Below are 17,860 nucleotides of genomic sequence, written 5' to 3'. Positions count from 1 at the left end.
CAGAGAGGCCCGGTTTTGTTTCTACGGCAACGGAACAAAGGCCCCGCCCCGCCAATCCGAGAGAGGGGAGGGGTCGGGCCTCTGTGACGTCAGCGGTCGGGAACGGATGCCTGCCCGCGCTCCCATAAGGCTCCCGTAAGGTATCCTAGGCCGCATGCGCAGAACGAAGAGCGGGGCCCGTCGCTGAGGCAGGTAGGGAAGTGTTCTGACCCGCAAGGGTCGTACACGTGTTTCACGCAAACGTGTGACCTCACCTCTCTGCGTAGTTTGGTTCGAAAATACCTTGTATTTTTTGAGGGTGGGGATACAGACCTCGTGGTCTTTGCTGAGCCGTAGAATTGCACGGAGTAGGCTGATCACTGCATTCAGGCAGTATTTTATTTATTGTTGTTATTTCTGTTGACATTAGGTGGTTCCCCCCCCCCCCCGTTTAATGGAATGACTGCTGGCCATAGGAAACACTGGGGGAGCGGGAGGGAAATCCAGGATTTTACCATATACGTCTGTGGGCTTTTACATAAACCCAAATAAAAAGTTGAAGGGGAAGCCTTCGTCGACTTCCTCAGCCCAGCCTTAATATTGTGTTCAAGAGCATTTTAGCATTTATACAATATTGCCCTGTCAATGAAAACGCAAGCGCAGTCCATACGTTTGCAGAATAACAGGTCTGCAGTGTTGACCACTGTGTATTTCAGGTCAGAAATGAGGATGGGTGGTTTAGGGCACCTGTTGCAGCACAGCCATTGCTGTTTCTTGTAATGAGACTGCAGACAAGAGAGTACAACCTTTGAGGGTACCCTAGTGTTACTATCCTGTCTCATGCTGGCACTTAAATTAGTTAAAAACACTTAGCTTCCATTCCAAAGTACATTATTATTATTATTATTTATTTTCTTTTTATAAGGATGACTTGCACTATAGTGGGAGAAGCGTCAGCGAACCTATTTTGGAGTATGGCTGGAGGTCATTTCTCCTCCTGTGCCTTTGGCGCCATTGGTGGCAATTTTATTCTTGAGTCTCAGTCGCCCTACACGGCGACAAGATTCCTCAAAGTTCTCGCCTCCTGACAATTCCCAGTCGTAAAATGTGGCTGGCTAATTTCGAACGCTGGTGGACTCGTAAAAGGGTAAGAGAGTATTGGGAAATGATATATAATGAATTGAAAAAAAAATGTTTAAAAGTACAGTAACTTTCCAAACAAACAGAGTCCTTTTCGTTGGGGGAAATTCAGAGGGAAATTCCCAGGTGTCAAAAAAGATTATTTATGTATCCTGCTACTACGGCAAGGCCCATATTTTGTTAGCCCCAAAATGGAAAACGAACAAGGTCCCAACCAAAGAAGAACGGCAACTTAAATTGATGGAATATGCATAGCTTGCAGATTTAACTTATAGAATAAGAGAACAAGAAGAATGCATGTTTAAAGAAGACTGGAAAATGTTTACTGAATATACGGGTGAAAATTGTGTTTATTTAAAAACACAGGTAGCATTAAGATAAATTCAACAGTGTAAATGAGTTTTGATGGACGTAACAATGGATCGGCGAATGGTTTAGTTCATGTAAAATATGCAGGGATGTGTGGTATGCAAAATGAACCATGGAAAGAGAAGAAGTCATTGATTTAAAGCTGTTTAAATGAATATTTTGAAATGTAAATTGGAAAATGTAATTAAAAAATGAATACAAATTATTTACACACACACACACACACACACACATAATTTCAAACGCTGGCTTATAGGGCTTTCACCATAGAGGTGCCAAAGTACAGCTAAGCAACAACCAAGCTGGGCCTAACCCAATGTTTCTTTCTGTCCCCAACCCCAGAATGAGCAGTGCAGAGGCACCATCGGGGGACCCCCAGGAAGAGGCAGCTGTGGAGGTTCCAGCTGTGGAAGTTCCAGATGTGGAGGTTCCAGCTGTGGAAGTTCCAGATGTGGAGGTTCCAGCTGTGGAGATTCCAGCTGTAGAGGTTGCAAAGGTGCCCATTGAGGAAAATGCCATTCACATCCCAGCACCACTGCCACCACCTTCCTCCAGTGGAGAGCGAGAAAGGGGGCCCAGCCAGCGTACAGGCTGGCTCCTAGACCTGCTGGATGATGTCCGCTATCTCATCTCCTGCACCAACTGGTACTAGCAGCTCTCTGTGCCTTCTGCCAACATGAGCCGGTGCAACGGACAGGCCTTGGCCCAGCCTCACCCTCTCAACAGGGCAGCGGCACCCACCTTGAGGGAAAGCGCCTGCAAGATCTGTGATTAAAAGGTCGGGGGTGGGGAAAGAAATCTTTTTGGACATTCTTTCTGTGGGAAACTCGGTTGCCCTTTTGAAGCTGCCTTGTTGTCACCTGGTGCAATTCTAATAATGTTCCCTCCGCTTCCTGTGTCAACTGCTGTAAAGCTTTGGGCAACGTCCTGAGTCCAGCCCGGCTAATTCTGTGCTGTAATCCCAAGAGCCGCTCTGTTAGGGGCAAAACAAGAGCAACAGAAGTCACAGGTAACCTGCTTGGTCATGCATAAGATGTTTGGATGAAGGTAGAGGTAGCTGCCCCATATGCTAATTGCGCTGATGTTTGATGGAGCATGTGCACAACCCACAGGCAAGTGCTTAATCTGCGAGTGCCTTTATGTCTTCCCAATGCCAATGTCAGTCTCTCTCTCATCCTGGTAAACCCCACTAGAGATTGGTTCTAACCCTCTTCCTCACTACTGTAATATACTTTTAACAGCCCTACCATGGCAAGAGGAATACGAACTATATTACAGCGCTTTAACGATGAGAAGTGCAATGCTGTGACTTTGATTTTATGGGTGAACAGTGGGGAGCACAATTTATCCTCTAGGGTCACAAAGCACGTGCAAGTGGGTCGCAGGCTTTATAAGCTGACCCTAAATCATTACAGTGCTATCTCGGTTTAAGACCAGTCCAGTTTAAGAACGACTTGGTTTACAAAGTTACAGGTAGGTAGCCGTGTTGGTCTGATGCAGTCAAGACAAAATTAAAAAATCCTTCCAGTAGCACCAAAGCTCGTACCTTTGATAAACTTAGTTGGTCTCTAAGGTGCTACTGGAAGGATTTTTAAAATTTTGTTTTGGTTTACAAACTCCACAAAACCGGAAATAGTGTCTTGGTTTGAGAACTTTACTTCGGTCTAAGAATGGAATCCGAACGGTGGAAGGGCACTGGTGGCGGGAGGCCTCATTAGGGAAAGTGTGCCTCAGTTTAAGAATGGTTTTGGTTTGAGAACGGACTTCTGGAACAGATTAAGTTTGTAAACCGAGGTACCACTGCACTGCTTTAATCCTTAACCGGTATGATGTATACCTCTTCAAACCTGTTGTTTTATTGACACCAGTAACTGAGTGTCGGAAAGGCTCCAGTCCTGGGAAACTTTCTGACGGCAGGCAGCAGATCCAGTAACAGTTGTTTTGAGTACAACTGCTCATTTCTGATGTGCAGGCAGCAAAAGCAGCAACTACTTTACATATCAGAGGCAAGCTATAGTAGTCACTCAAAACGACTCCATGTACGAGGACCTTGTGATGAGCTGTCACCAAATCTGCCACCAGGCTGAGTTAATAGTTAAGCCACGGGTGATTTGAAATTTGCTTAGTCAAAGTTTTTCCATTACTTTCCTGCTGGAAAAAACAGAGAAGTCTGAGTGACATCGCTCTGATGTCACAGAGCTGTATTTGTACAAGTGCAACTCTTTGAACTGACACGTGATAGATAGGACCTTCAAATATTAATATTTGGAGGTGAGGTTATCTAAATTTTGGCTTCAAGTGACCAAAATTACTCAGTTATCATTGAGTATCCTGAGCCTGCTGGTGAAGCAATTTCTGTGCTGCTGCCATTTGGTGGCACACATCTTTGCAATGAGGGTTTTTCAGCAATTATTGCTATGAAGACAAAGCACAGTAGCAGGTGATGAGTCAGTAATGATCTGAGACTGTGTCTGACCCTCATCAAACCCTGCATTGACCTACGTCGGCAGAATGCATTGCTCAGCAGGCCATTGTCAGTTCTACCACCTCCTTTAGGTGCAACCATAAAAGTCCCTGTGCTCCCTGGAAAACTCTGTTGGACACACATTGAGGATGCAATGGAGGCAGCAAAGAATGTCTTTGTTGCCTTCAATGCCACTGAGGAGGATCAATAATGAGTTGAAGTTATTGGTTATTAAACGTCATCATGCCTCTTCCAAAAGTTAACTTGTAGAGCACAATCTTGTTCATGTTTAATTAAAAATAAAACCTGCTAAGGAACTTTTCAAGCATTATCAAAACCTCAGTGTGAGACTACCTTTTGTCTGCTTGTAGCTTCTAACACTTTAATTTGATGCTAAACGATTAGCTCTAACTCGATCCACATTTGCTCAAAAACGCAAGACTTCTCTCATCTTCCAAACTTGTTTCCTCATAACAACAAATCCTTCCCCAGAGCTTGTCTTCTTCTCTGCATTTTCTATCAACTGCACACCTTTACTGACAATCTTGGTGCATATTTTATGTAGACTGCTTGTTGATTACATATCAATACATATCAACAATCCCCCACCCCTAAGAACCAGCCATCCAAGTAGCAAAACTGCAAAAGCCCATTCAGAAGGATACCACAGTTGACGGCAATGAAGGCTGTTGCAAGGGGTTAGATAAGCTGACCCTTAGGATCCCTTCTACGATTCTAAGTCCAAGAGAACCAACAGCAGGCACCCCCAAACTGCGACCCTCCAGATGTTTTAGCCTACAACTCCCATGATCCCTAGCTAGCAGGACCAGTGGTCGGGGAAGATGGGAGTTGTGGTCCAAAACATCTGGAGGGCCGACGTTTGGGGATGCCTGACCAACAGGGTCACAGTCTTGGCAAAGGTTTTTTTAAATAAAAGGACACCTTCTACTCATGTAAAAACACTCTGATTTCCAGACCGTCCATGGGCCAGATTTAGAAGGCGATTGGGTCGGATCCAGCCCCCAGGCCTTATTTTGCCTACCCATGCCCTACAGGGATGCCCTGCTCCCAATATGTTAAAATACACAGCACACTGGAAATGTGGTCAGATTTGTTAAGCTATTCTACAGCACCTGTTTTGAGAGGGGCGTGAGGTGAGTGGCTCTTCTATGTTTTGTGTGAAGACCGACAAAATTTAGCAAAGTACTACACTGCCTCAATATGAGAAAACAAATGCAAAGATTCAGCTCAGTGCTTTCAGGGTAGGAAATTATATTACAGGACCAGAAAACAGGGATCTGGCTAATCATTAACACTGGATGTTATTTGTTGCACACAGTGGAAGGTACAGTATATTGTTTTTCAACTGTGATTCCAGTGATCAACTCGAGAAAAATTATTCCTCCAAGGCATTTTTATCTCAATTAAAAAAACTGGATTCAGGGGGCGGTAGTTATACTGACGTACCACTTTTAATGATTACCTTGGAGCAGGAAAAAAAACTGCTATCTCAGCTTCCGGCTTACAATGCAGCATGTGGAGATTCAGACATATCATAGATGTCAATGAGACGATCTGCTTCTCTCCAGCCCGACAACAAGGCACCATGAGTAGTCGAATAGAACGTGCGATGTGTAGCTTCTCCCGCAAACAGAACCTGTGGCGGCTGCAACAAGAAATAGCAGTACTGTATTGGTTTAGCCCTCTTTGGGCGAAAACAAGTTAAGTAGGAGGCAGGAAAGTTGAGAGGCATGGAAAACCAAACCATGTCTCCGTTGACACAACATCCTTCAGTGTGCCTCCTCCTGGAGAGGTCCGGAGGGTGGCTAAATGAGAACGGGGCCTTCTCTGCAGTGGCTCCCCGCGTGTGGAATGCTCTCCCCAGGGAAGTCCGCCTGGCGCCTTCAGGCACCTTTAGGCACCAGGCAAAAACGTTCCTTTGGTTGATCTGATTTACATACTATGCCCTTTTAAAATGTGGTGTGTGTGTTTTTTGGCGGGGGGCTATTGGGTTGTTGCTTTTATTATGTATTTTGTGGTTTTATATCTTGATTTTATTCTGTGAACCATCCTGAGGACACCTACCCCCCCCCCCCCGGTATAGGGCAGTAGATAAATACAACAAACAAACAAACAAACAGGGTGTGTGTTGTAGCTTGTGGACGTTCTGATAAGGCGGTATATAAATTCAATAAAAAACAAACAAACACAGGGTGTGTGTTGTGGCTTGTGGACGTTCCGATAGGGCAGTATATAAATTCAATTAATAAACAAGCAAACAAACTCAGGGCGAGTGTTGTGGCTTGTGGGTGTTCCAATAGGGCAGTATAAACAAACAAACCCAGGGTGGGTGTTGTGGCTTGAGGACGTTCCGAAAGATGCTGAGAGACAAGTTCCAATACAGCCAGGAATCCAGAATGGGTTACCTTGGAATCAGATGTGCCTTCGGGAAGGGGCTGAGCAAGGGCATCTATGTCATCTCCAGAGCTGTCAACAGCCACGTAACTATAGGATCCTTTGGTGTAAGGCTCGCTGTGCCATTTTGAGCGCAGGATGTTCCTTGGAGGACCAAGTTGTGGATTTCCTGACCCAAGTGCAGAGAGAGCGGGTGAGTATCTTGCCTGCTAGCCCCTTTAACATCACGAGACAACTGTGTTAAACAAGGCACTTCAACCAATTTACCCAAGACACTGGGACATGGCTAGATAAGTAGCAAGGGATGCGGGTGGTGCTGTGGTCTAAACCAATGAGCCTAGGGCTTGCTGATCGGAAGGTCGGCAGTTTGAATCCCCGCGACGGGGTGAGCTCCTGTTGATCTGTCCCAGCTCCTGCCAACCTAGCAGTTCGAAAGCACGTTAAGTGCTAGTAGATAAATAGGTACTGCTCCGGCGGGAAGGTAAACGGTGTTTCCGTGTGCTAATCTGGTTTCGCCAGAAGTGGCTTAGTCATGCTGGCCACATGACCTGGACGCTGTACGCCGGCTCCCTCGGCCAGTAAAGCGAGATGAGCGCAGCAACCCCAGAGTCGTTGGCGACTGGACTTAACCGTCAGGGGTCCTTTACCTTTTTAGATAAGCAGCACCAAACCTGAACTAAAGTGGTTCCTGTGAGAACGGACTACTTCGGCTTCAGGTTTAACTGAGATTTGACAATTCAAAGAAAAACCAGGGACCTAGGTATTCTATGCAGCAGGGACAAGGGGACTTGTGGCCCTTCAAATGTTGTTGGACTCCAACTTCCTTCAGCCTCGGCAACAGCAACAGCCAAAGAGTTTCCAGGCATAAAGCATGAGTTGTGATTCACTGTTGAGCCCCTCAGTTCTGCAATTAAAAACCACCTAAGCCTGGTTTTAGGGATATCAATGAAGCTGCGCGCACGCACACACACACACACACCATACAACTGAGGACCATCCCTCTCAGGATAACAGAGTAGTTCATCTTGTCAGTCACTTTTTCACCTCAAACCTTTTGGCCTGCATTTTCAAAACAAGAGAATATCTTGCCCATAAATACCTAGTTTTCGGAGAAGATAGGTTAGGATAATCCATTGGGCGACCTTCTTGACACTCTACCTCTCTTTTAAATCGGAACCAGTGAAGGCAGTGAAGGTCCTGTGTGAGTGTCTGGAGGCGGATGGATGATGGATGGCGGCTAACAGATTGAGGTTGGATCCTGACAAGACAGAAGTACTGTTTTGGGGGGACGGGGCAGGCGGGTGTGGATGACTCCTGAATGGGGTAACTGTGCCCCTGAAGGACCAGGTGCGCAGCCTGAGAGTCATTTTGGACTCACAGCTGTCCATGGAGGCGCTGTCCTAATTCTGTATCCAGGGTAGCTGTTTATCAGCTCCATCTGGTACGCAGGCTGAGACCCTACCTGCCCGCGGACTGTCTCACCAGAGTGGTACATGCTCAAGTTATCTCTCGCTTGGATTACTGCAATGCGCTCTACGTGGGGCTACCTTTGAAGCTGACCCAGAAACTACAACTAATCCAGAATGCGGCAGCTTGACTGGTGACTGGGAGTGGCCGCCGAGACCATTTAATACCGGTCCTGAAAGACTTACATTGGCTCCCAGTACGTTTCTGGGCACAGCTCAAAGTGTTGGTGCTGACCTTTAAAGCCCTAAACAGCCTCCACCCAGTATACCTGAAGGAGCGTCTCCACCCCCATTGTTCTGCCCAGACACTGAGGTCCAGTGCCGAGGGCCTTCTGGTGGTTCTCTCACTGCAAGAAGTGAGGTTACAGGGAACCAGGCAGAGGGCCTTCTCAGTAGTGGCACCCGCCCTGTGGAACGCCCTCCCACCAGATGCCAAAGAAATGAACATCTATCTGATTTTTAGAAGACATCTGAAGGCATCTGTTTAGGGAAGCTTTTAATAGTTGACGAATTATTGTATTTTAATATTTTGCTGGAAGCCGCTGGGGTGGCTGGGGAAACCCAGCCAGATGGGCAGGGTATAAATAAATAAATAAATAAATAAATAATAATATCACCATCATACAAAATTAAGAGACATTTTGCAAAACCTAGGCCAGTGGTTTTAACAGAATAACATATCATTTTTGCACCCCTCATTCCAACGCTTGCAAATAGCTAAGAAGATGTGCCTACCTGTTGCTCTACGAAATACTTCTGTTAATGCCGAAAGGACTTCTGCGTCTGTGAGGGTTTCCATGAATTCAGCTTCTTTCCCAGCAATGAAGCCACATAAGATATGTCCATATCTGAGATGGTAAAAGGAGAAAGGATTTGTAAAGTCTACGGATGATGCCCCTATTACGATACAGTACTTTCATCTTCATAAAAATCCATTTTTGGAAGTGGTAGATTTATGAAAGTAGATTTCAACATTGCATGTTCATACACACACTTTATTCTTAGCTATTCTAACAGTTTTCCCAGTCATTTATAGCAATTTACCTAAGAGGACAGCGCACAGCCTAACTGGCTTAGAGTTTCCCGGATAATTTTTATTATTGGTGGTATGGTGCCCATTTTTCTGTAAAACTGTATAGAGTTGATTTTTATTTATTTAAAAAATTTGCATACCACCCTTCATCCATAGATCCCAGGGCGGTTCACAACACAAAAATACAGTACAAGATAGAAAACAAAATTTTAAATATTTTTGTTGACACTTCTGTAGCTTTATATTGGAGTTCCTATTGGGGCTCTTTCCTGAGCACTAGAGGGGTTCTGGTTAACTGCTACTATTTAATCAGTAAGATAAAAACCACTTGCTTTGCTACTGCTATTTAACACAGTTCCTAGAATCATGGAACTGCAGCATTGAAAGACACCCCGGGGGCCATCTAGTCCAATTCCCTGCAATGCAGGAATTTTTCATCCAATGTGGGACTCGAACCCACGACCCTGAGATTAAGAGTCTCATGCTCTACCGACTGAGCTATTTGTCCTCTTGAAATAACCCCTCATACACAAGTACCACTTCTTTGGTGTAAAGAATTCATTTGGCATATCTGATTTTTTCCCAACAAATTTGTGTAATCAAGTCATCCAGGCTAGAGGTCGGGAGCTCTGAGGTCCAGGGAGGGTCTAGCTCTCCTGAGTCCTGCCAAACTCCTGCCTTTCCTTTTTTTTGGATTCTTTCTTTCTATATTTTTGTTTGCATATCTCAGCCACCATAGAAATGCTTCACAAAAGTTTGCTGCTAACCCCACATCAGTTTAATGCAGGGTGGATTAAAAATAATAATAAAAATCAGATTTTTTAAAAAAATGGAAATAATTTTTTAAAAAATTTAAATCAGATTTTTAAAATAAAATGCTTTTGGAGGAAAAAGCTTTCTAAATATAGTTTTCTATTTAAGTTAAGGCATCAGGAAATAAGGATTTGTTTTAAGTTTTTCATGTGTGCTAAAACTCAGTCTAAGTGCAAGGTGAGGATATTTATAGCAAGAGTAATAAAGAAATTGTTATATAGGGGAACTGAATTTAATTCTAAATTAAATTCCGGAAACATGGGAAATTTCAAGGGGTCAAAAAAAATGGATGAATTGGAAGAGCCGCAAAAAGATTTCAATGAGCACTTGGATTGATAATATGGAGAGATTAGCTACATAAACCATCCACCCTGGTTTAATGCTAAGACCCAACTTGTTTGCTTGATCTGCAGGCGATAAACTCCCTGTGTTCAAACAACAGCTATCCCAGAATGACCTGCCCTGTAACCCATTCCAGCCTGTCTTTCCCATGTACCTCTCTGCCGGGTGGAGAACGACAAAGCCAGCAATCTTCTGGTACCAAATACCCTCCAAGTCGGCGGGTGGCTCAGCCAGAGGCGACTCTCCATCCCACGCCACCTCAACCATCTGACAATCCGGCTCCCAGAACGGCTGCTCAAATTCCGCAAAGATTTTGTTGTTTGTCCCAAAGCCCAGCTTTCCGATTGCAGCTGTCTTCCGGGACGGAAGCGGCGGGTTAAAAAAGGTTTCTCGCCGTTCTTTGAGGAAGCCTAGGGAGAAGGGAAAGACATGACAGAGATGAGTAAAAGAACAGACTTTGGGGGAATGTGTCCAGGACCAGACTGTACAAAAGTTTAGTAAGCACTGGGGGGGGGGGGATATCACCATACCTGCCAAGTTGCTGTCAGAGAAATAAGGGACCGGGCTGGAAATAGCAGACTGGAAGTAGCGCTGCTGCCATTTTGGAACTGGGCGGAGCATGCTCAGAAGTGACTTTTGATGCTGCTTTGCCCAGTTCCAAAATGGCCGCCGTGCCAGAATAAACCGGGGAAAAACAAAAAAATCTGTTTTTTCAGCTAGGAACAGCTGGAAAAACGGATTTCCCGGGGAAAACGGGAGACTTGACAGCTATGGGGATCACCACCCCATAGGATTTACAGAAGAGTTCTGGATTTGTTACTGAAAGACCTACATTGGCTCCCAGTATGTTTCCAAGCACAATTTAGAGTGTTGTGCTGACCTTTAAAGCCCTAATCAGCCTCGGCCCGGTATACCTGAAGGAGCGTCTCCACCCCCATTGTTCAACACGGACCCTGAGATCCAGCACAGAGGGCCTTCTGGCAGTCCCCTCGCTGTGGGAAGCAAAGTTACAGAGAACCAGGCAGAGGGCCTTCTTGGTGGTGGCGCCCACTCTGTGGAACGCCCTCCCATCAGATGTCAAGGAGATAAACAACTACCTGACTTTTAGAAGACATCTGAAGGCAGCCCTGTTTAGGGAAGCTTTAAATGACTGACGTTTTTATGTATTTTTAATTTTTTGTTGGAAGCTGCCCAGAGTGGCTCGGGAAACCCAGTCAGATGGGCAGGGTGCAAATAATAAAATTATTATTATTGTTCTCTCTACCCACAACTGCACACTCCTCTCTCACCTCCGTCCAAGCAAGGAAGAAGACTTCCAAGGTTCATTTCACCCAGGGCAAACTGTCAAGGGTGTGTTTTTGTGTGTGCCAGGCTGGCAAGGGCATGTAGATGGGAGCCTGGGAAGATTTCCTAAACTGACCTGGAGGCGAGGGTGTGGGGTTGAGAGGAAGGACTAGCAGTTAAAATCAAGCAATTGTTTGTAAGTTTCATTTACTGCTGTTCAGATCCTTCCATGCGGCATACCTGCCAAGTTCCGGCCTGAGAAATAAGGGACTGGACTGGAAGTAGCAGACCGGAAGTAGCGCTGCCGCCATTTTGGAACTGGGCGGAGCATGCTCAGAAGCGACTTTTGATGCTGCTCTGCCCTGTTCCAAAATGGCCACCGCACCAGAAGTCGCGCTGCAGCCATTTTGGAACTGGGCAAAGCAGCATCAAAAGTCGCTTCTGAGCATGCTCCGCCCAGTTCCAAAATGGCCGCCGCGCCAGAATAAACCGGGGGAAAACAAAAAAAAAAATCCGTTTTTTCGGCTGGGGACAGCTGGAAAAACGGGGGTTTCCCGGGGAATACGGGAGACTTGGCAGCTATGCCATGCGGGAGTGGGGCGGGGGCTCCTCCACATGAGACTCCCTGCTGCTAAACCGATGGTTGGAATCAGAGCTAAAAGTTCTGGAGAGAAAAACAAATTTCAAAGGGTGTCTCACATTCAGAACTGAAGAAGTTCTGCTGCAGTGTTTGGAGAGAGACTCCCTTCTCCAGTGCCTCTCAGATGATCCTCTGCTCAGCCCAAATGACTGAAGCTCACTTCATACCCAGCAAGATGTGATGAATGCCAACCCTGAGATCGAAAGCAGATCTACTGCATTACCGAGATGAAAGAAATGCTTGGCACAGCACCTGGAGGCGAGAATCAGAAAGCCAAGGAAATTTCACCTAGAGGCACGGTGACGATGACATGGTCTGCGAAGAACTTCTCGCCATCTTCACATTCCACCTGGACTCCGAAGGTTCGGCCTGCGGGAGGCTCTTCCAAGCAGGAACTTCTCCAGTGAACTGTCTTCACTGGCTTGTCAAACTGCACAGTCCCTTTGGGCAGAGATGCCATCAGGCAGTCTATGAGGCCCTCGTAACCACTATGGAGGAGAAGCAAGACAAAATGAGGTAGCCTGGTCTTGGACACGCTCCCGAGCACAATTCAAAGTGTTGGTGCTGACCTTTAAAGCCCTAAACGGCCTCGGCCCAGTATACCTGAAGGAGCGTCTCCACACACACACACACACCCTCGTCCAGCCCGGACACTGAGGTCCAGCTCTGAGGGCCTTCTGGTGGTTGCCTCCCTGCGAGATGTGAAATTACAGGGAACCAGGCAGAGGGCCTTCTTGGTAGTGGCGCCCGCCCTGTGGAACGCCCTCCCATCAGATGTCAAGGAAATAAACAACTATCTGACTTTGAGAAGACATCTGAAGGCAGCCCTGTTTAGGGAAGTTGTTAATGTTTGATGTTTTATCGCTTATTTATTATTATTAATATTCTGTTGGGAGCCACCCAAAGTAGCTGGGGAAACCCAGCCAGATGGGTGGGGTATAAATAAATAAATAAATTATCATCATCATCATCATCATCATTATTATGCATTCATTCCTTTCCCTCCCCCACATAGGGGTAGTTTGCTCACAATGGAAGCGAGAGGAGGTCTAGAACAAGCGAGGGAAAGGGAAATAAAACCAGGGTTGTTGGGTTTTGTTTTTTTTAGCAGGAACTGGGGGGAATTGAGTTCCCTTACCTTTTTAAAAATTAAGTAATTACTTTTTTTGTCTGTGGGAGTTGGAACAGATATACACCCAATGCCTGAGCCAAAAATCCACCTATATCTGTAATCCATGAAGTTGTGGCCCTTTCTAATCCAGACCATTCTCTGCTTGAGTTTATTAATCACATCTTACATTTGGCCACTACCGGGGGGGGGGGGCACAGTAGTGCGATTGGGCCGGCAATGAACAAAAAACCAAACTTTGTGGTGAAGTTCCCCACCTTTCCCCCCAGAAAACTGAATATAACCCATGTCCTCTGTAAAGTTACATATGCAAAGTAAAAGTTAAAGGACCCCTGGACAGTTAAGTCCAGTTAAAGACGACTATGGGGTTGCAGCGCTCATCTCGGTTTCAGGCAGAGTGAGCTCACAGCTTTCCAGGTCATGTGGCCAGCATGACTAAACTGCTTCTGGCGCAACAGGACACCGTGACGGAAACCAGGGCGCACAGAAACGCCGTTTCCCTTCCCGCCGCAGCGGTACCTATTTATCTCCTTGCACTGGTGTGCATTCGAACTGCTAGGTTGGCAGGAGCTGGGAGAGAGCAATGGGAGCTCACCCTGTCACAGGGATTAGAACCGCCGACCTTCCAGTTGGCAAGCCCAAGAGGCTCAGTGGTTTAGACCACAGCGCCACCCATGTCCCGCTTGCAAGAGTCAAGCCACAGGCAGGATGTCCGATCAGCCCATCCCCAAGGGAACTGGAGAAGCCAACCTATTCTTTAATGAGAGCCAAGAGAGCCACCACTTACTTGGGAAACGTGCAGTCCAAGCCAGGAAGCATGGCGTACTCCCCGAAGGGCCCCAGGGCCACCAGGTCCAAGCTGTGAGTCCCATTCACGCAGCATTCCAGCTTGAAGCACAAGTTGAGGACGGCCAGCTTCAGCCGCCTGGTCTCCTCATCATCGCACCATTCTTTCACCTTCCGAGCGATCGCCTCTTTCAGGTACTCGCCCAGGCTGGGCACAGGCACTTTCGCCGCATTCACGAACTCGCGCGCTTCTTCCAAGAGAGCGAAGAAGAGCAACTGCATGGAGTCGAGGATGTCGGGACTCAGCAACTGGCCCCGACTGGAGAAGCAGGCCGAAGGCCCCAAGGGGTGGCCCCCGATTTCCACCTGCTGGTTTTCCTCAGACATGGCATCCTCATCCAGGAGCCCGTGCTCCGATGCCAGCTGGAAGACAGGGTTCTTTTCGGAGGGCCCGTGAATCCAGTGGGCACCTATCTCAATCACCTTGCCCCCTAGAAGAAAGGAAGGGAAAGAATCAGCCTTCCAGTGTTTCTGCAGCATCAAGCCTCAAAGAGACTAATCATTTCAGGTCTGCTCATTCCGGCTACCAGACGAGGAGGGAAACCAAAGCTCTCAGATCCTTGGAGCCTTCAGACTTTTGGAAAACCCTCAGCAGGAGTGCTTGTAAATTTGCAAACGGCAAAATGTTCAGAGTTCCAGCCAGCCATGTCCTTTTCCAAGAAGCTCCATTCTGTTCCACCTTTTGTGCATCCCCTTCTCCCCTTACGTCTTCACTGGGCAGTTCTTGTGTCCTCACCTTATATGTTTTATACAGTGGTACCTTGGTTCCCAAACGGCTTAGTTGACGAACAAATCGGCCCAGGAACGCCACAAACCCGGAGGTAAGTGTTCCGGTTTGCGAACGTTTTTCTGAAGTTGAACGTCCGTTTTGGGTGTCAGCATTGTTTCCAGGGCCAATCAGAAGCCGCGCCTTGGTTTTCGAACGTTTTGGAAGTCGAATGGACTTCCAGAATGGATTGAGTTCGAGAACCAAGGTACTACTGCTTTAATCCGCCCAGTGGCTGGAGAAACCCAGCCAGATGGGCGGGGTATAAATAATAACATTATTATTATTAGTTTTCTTATTTGTTCTGTATTTCTGCAAACCTAGAGGCTCCTCACCACCTTTCTCACACACCCCGTTGAGAATGAGTTTGCTTGTTGCCTAACTTAGGGTCGCACTGAGCAGTGCCAAATTCTGTGTAGGCTTGATTTATTGCTACTGTTGCCAAAACCAGCAGCAGTGTGTTGGGGAGAGTTCTGGCCATGCCTATTCTTCCCCTTCAGCAGCACCAGAGTGATCCTTTGTCTAGGTCAGGGGTCAGCAAACTTTTTCAGCAGGGGGCCGGTCCACTGTCCTTCTGACCTTGTGGGGGGCCGAACTTTTTTTGGGGGGGGGAATGAACGAATTCCTATGCCCCACAAATAACCCAGAGGTGCATTTTAAATAAAAGCACACATTCTACTCATGTATAAACACGCTGATTCCCAGACTGTCAGAGGGCTGGATTTAGAAGGCGACTGGACCGAATCTGGCCCCCGGGCCTTAGTTTGCCTACCCATGTGGCTTGCATCCATCCGCCCCCAGTCAAAACTGCTGGAGACTATAATAGAATAATAATAATAATAATAATAATAATAATAATAATAATAATTTATTATTTATACCCCGCCCATCTGGCCGGGTTCCCCCAGCCACTCCGGGCGGCTTCCAACAAAACATTAAAATACAGAAATCAAACATTAAAAGCTTCCCTAAACAGGGCTGCCTTGAGATGCCGTCTAAAGGTCTGGTAATTGTTGTTCTCTTTGACCTCTGGTGGGAGGGCATTCCACAGGGTGGGTGCCACTACTGAGAAGAAGCAGATCTTTGCTTTTAGGCAAGAGAGCAGATGGGCCGAGGGAGAAAAGATGGAGAACACAGTACCACCTGAAACTAGGGCTATGTATACATTATAATTCGCCCCTCTGTATTTGAAGCCATACGCACAATCCGCAGCTATCCTGTAGTTTTGTACATGTCCCACCCCTCAAACCAGTTTCCATCCAACTTCCTCTCCAAACTTGAAATGCAGCAGAACGCGGGGGGCGGGGGGGGGCGGAACTTGCTGCATTTCAAGCCGCTAATGTGTACATTGCTTAGGTTAGGTGTAAGAAAATTTCAGCCCTGCTGCTGCTCTCCAAAGCACTTTTCTGAGGCTGGAGAACAGAGACCAAGCATCATGGCTTCCGTTCTCTGGCAATGAGGATGAGGATTTGCAGAGGATGAAGGCTGCGCTGGATTTTTTGGGGTGTGTGTGTGTGTTGCTGTTTTGCAAGAACACAAGTGGGTGGGAAGGTGAAGAAATCAGAAAAGCCTGAGAGCAGCAGCAGATATGCTCAGGCTAATAAAGAGGATCCTCAGTGACTCAGTACATTTTAGCAGATTAGATCACAATGGTTTGATTCACTCGATTAGTCAAATGAAAGGAAAAAAACCAAAACCCTGCTGCCCACTTAATTCACAGTATTGATGAAAATATTTTAGTTGATTTATTTAACCAGTAAATCAGTTGCAACCCTAGCAGGGAGCAAAACCAGCTGAGAAACACACCCACTCCGGTCACTTTCCTCAAATGAACCATGGGAGATGTAAAACTTTTCATTACTGAATGCCAATATATGTGGATATTAGGGCTGGTCAGGGAGGGTAGGGATCCGACCTTGACCACAAATATTATTTTTTAGAGGCTGTGTGTGTGATGGGGAGCACTGCAAAAGTAACCACGAGGAAACACAAGCAAGAAGCCAGGAGGGTGGAGAGAGAGACACATGTTTCAGCATCGCTCAGTTGGTTAAATAACACCCAGGTTGCAGGTTCGATCCCTCCCTATATGGGCCAGCTGCATATTCCTGCATTGCAGGAGGTTGTTGGACCAGATAATCCTCAGGGTCGTTTCCAACTCGGCAGTTCTCTGATTGTGTTTTCTCTCGGGGGAAGTGCAAAGGGGCGCAAAGTCCGCTCCGGCATGCCTAGCGTTGCGCGGAAGGGCCGCGCCCGCCCTCTGCCCCGCTCTCCCCGTCCCCGATTCCCGCCGGCCAGCCGCCTCTTACGGAGCTTCCCGGAGCGGATGCGGCCCCCGGCTCGGCCCGTGGCCTCCAGGACGCGCACGCCGCCCAGATGCCGGCCGCCCCGGCGAAGGAGCCGCTGAGCCGCGGCCAGCCCGGCCAGCCCCGCGCCCACGATCAGCACCCGCGGCCGGGCAGGAGCTCGGCCTCCCCTCCGCTCCATGGCTCTCTAGGGCGCCAGGCGGCTTCTCCCTCGCTCCCTTCCGGGAAGGAGGCGGCCAGCTTTTAAAACCCTCGTGATCACGAGGAAACGCGGAAGTCTGCTGCGCTCCGGCTCTGGTGCGCTCTCGTGGCTGCGCTTGCAGCCGATGCGCGGAAGGACCGTGGGAAAGCGAGAAATGCAAAAAATAAAAATAAAAAATTGCGCCGGGGTAATCCAAGCCAGCGACAACCTAAGTGCAGTGCGAGAGCGCATGCTCTCTCGGATCTTTTTAGCTGGCGATTTTTAAATAAATTAGAACCTCGAAACTCGGACATGCGTGCGAACACGGAGAGCAATGCGGTCATTTTCTGCGCGCTAGAAATTTATTCGAGGCTGGATCCATCTAGTCCAGGCGCCCCCAACCTTCAGCCCTCCAGATGTTTTGGCCTACAACTCCCATGATCCCTACTAGCTAACAGGACCCAGTGGTCAGGGATAATGGGAATTGTAGTCTGTCCAAAACATCTGGAGGGCCGAAGATTGGGGATGCCTGATTCTAGTCCAGCCTCCTGCAATGCAGGAATGTTCACCGAAGCATTCATGACATATAGACACCCAACCTCTGCTTAAGGTGTTGCAGCCCCCAGTGCCCTTCCCCAGATGTTTTGATAGGAATAAAACAGGTGATTGGATTATTAGAAGCCTGGATGT

At 47.3% G+C, this 17,860-nt stretch overlaps 1 protein-coding gene and 1 non-coding gene across 4 annotated transcripts; one reads left to right on the top strand and one right to left on the bottom strand.

Moving 5' to 3' along the window:
• The first annotated feature begins 61 nt into the window (after window positions 1-61).
• On the top strand, window positions 62-4,289 carry LOC118096546 (uncharacterized). The gene is made up of 2 exons (XR_009557649.2): window positions 62-192; window positions 1,831-4,289. It is a non-coding gene; the product is annotated as an uncharacterized LOC118096546 (transcript).
• On the bottom strand, window positions 3,499-17,410 carry PAOX (polyamine oxidase). Of its 3 annotated transcripts, none has more exons than XM_088669445.1 (8): window positions 16,993-17,227; window positions 13,862-14,351; window positions 12,234-12,433; window positions 10,176-10,431; window positions 8,569-8,681; window positions 6,379-6,536; window positions 5,436-5,618; window positions 3,499-3,636 (listed from the first exon to the last, which is right to left on the bottom strand). In XM_088669445.1, the coding sequence occupies exons 1-7, from the start codon at window positions 17,168-17,170 to the stop codon at window positions 5,475-5,477; spliced, it is 1,539 nt and encodes a 512-aa protein (XP_088525571.1). In that variant the 5' UTR covers window positions 17,171-17,227; the 3' UTR covers window positions 3,499-3,636; window positions 5,436-5,474. The 3 variants fall into 3 exon arrangements, with proteins under 3 accessions (XP_088525571.1, XP_088525572.1, XP_034994241.1); XM_088669446.1 differs by having other exon boundaries at window positions 3,503-3,639; XM_035138350.3 differs by lacking the exon at window positions 3,499-3,636 and having other exon boundaries at window positions 5,406-5,618; window positions 16,993-17,410.
• Between the last annotated feature and the right edge of the window lie 450 nt (window positions 17,411-17,860).

The sequence above is a fragment of the Zootoca vivipara genome, chromosome 5 (genome assembly GCF_965207765.1).
Source record: "Zootoca vivipara chromosome 5, rZooViv2.hap1.1, whole genome shotgun sequence".
NCBI classification, from domain to species: Eukaryota; Metazoa; Chordata; class Lepidosauria; order Squamata; family Lacertidae; genus Zootoca; species Zootoca vivipara.
Note: the sequence above shows the minus strand (reverse complement) of the source record. Positions and strands in the feature narration are given on the sequence as shown.

What these genes read in the sequence shown, in the direction of transcription:
- PAOX (XM_035138350.3), bottom strand. Translation starts at nt 17,170, where the DNA reads ATGGAGCGGAGGGGAGGCCGAGCTCCTGCCCGGCCGCGGGTGCTGATC. An exon ending in TTGGACTGCACGTTTCCCAA is followed by an intron (nt 12,434 to 13,861) that starts GTAAGTGGTGGC and finishes TCTCCTCCATAG; the next exon opens with TGGTTACGAGGGCCTCATAG. An exon ending in CATCGTCACCGTGCCTCTAG is followed by an intron (nt 10,432 to 12,233) that starts GTGAAATTTCCT and finishes CCTTCTCCCTAG; the next exon opens with GCTTCCTCAAAGAACGGCGA.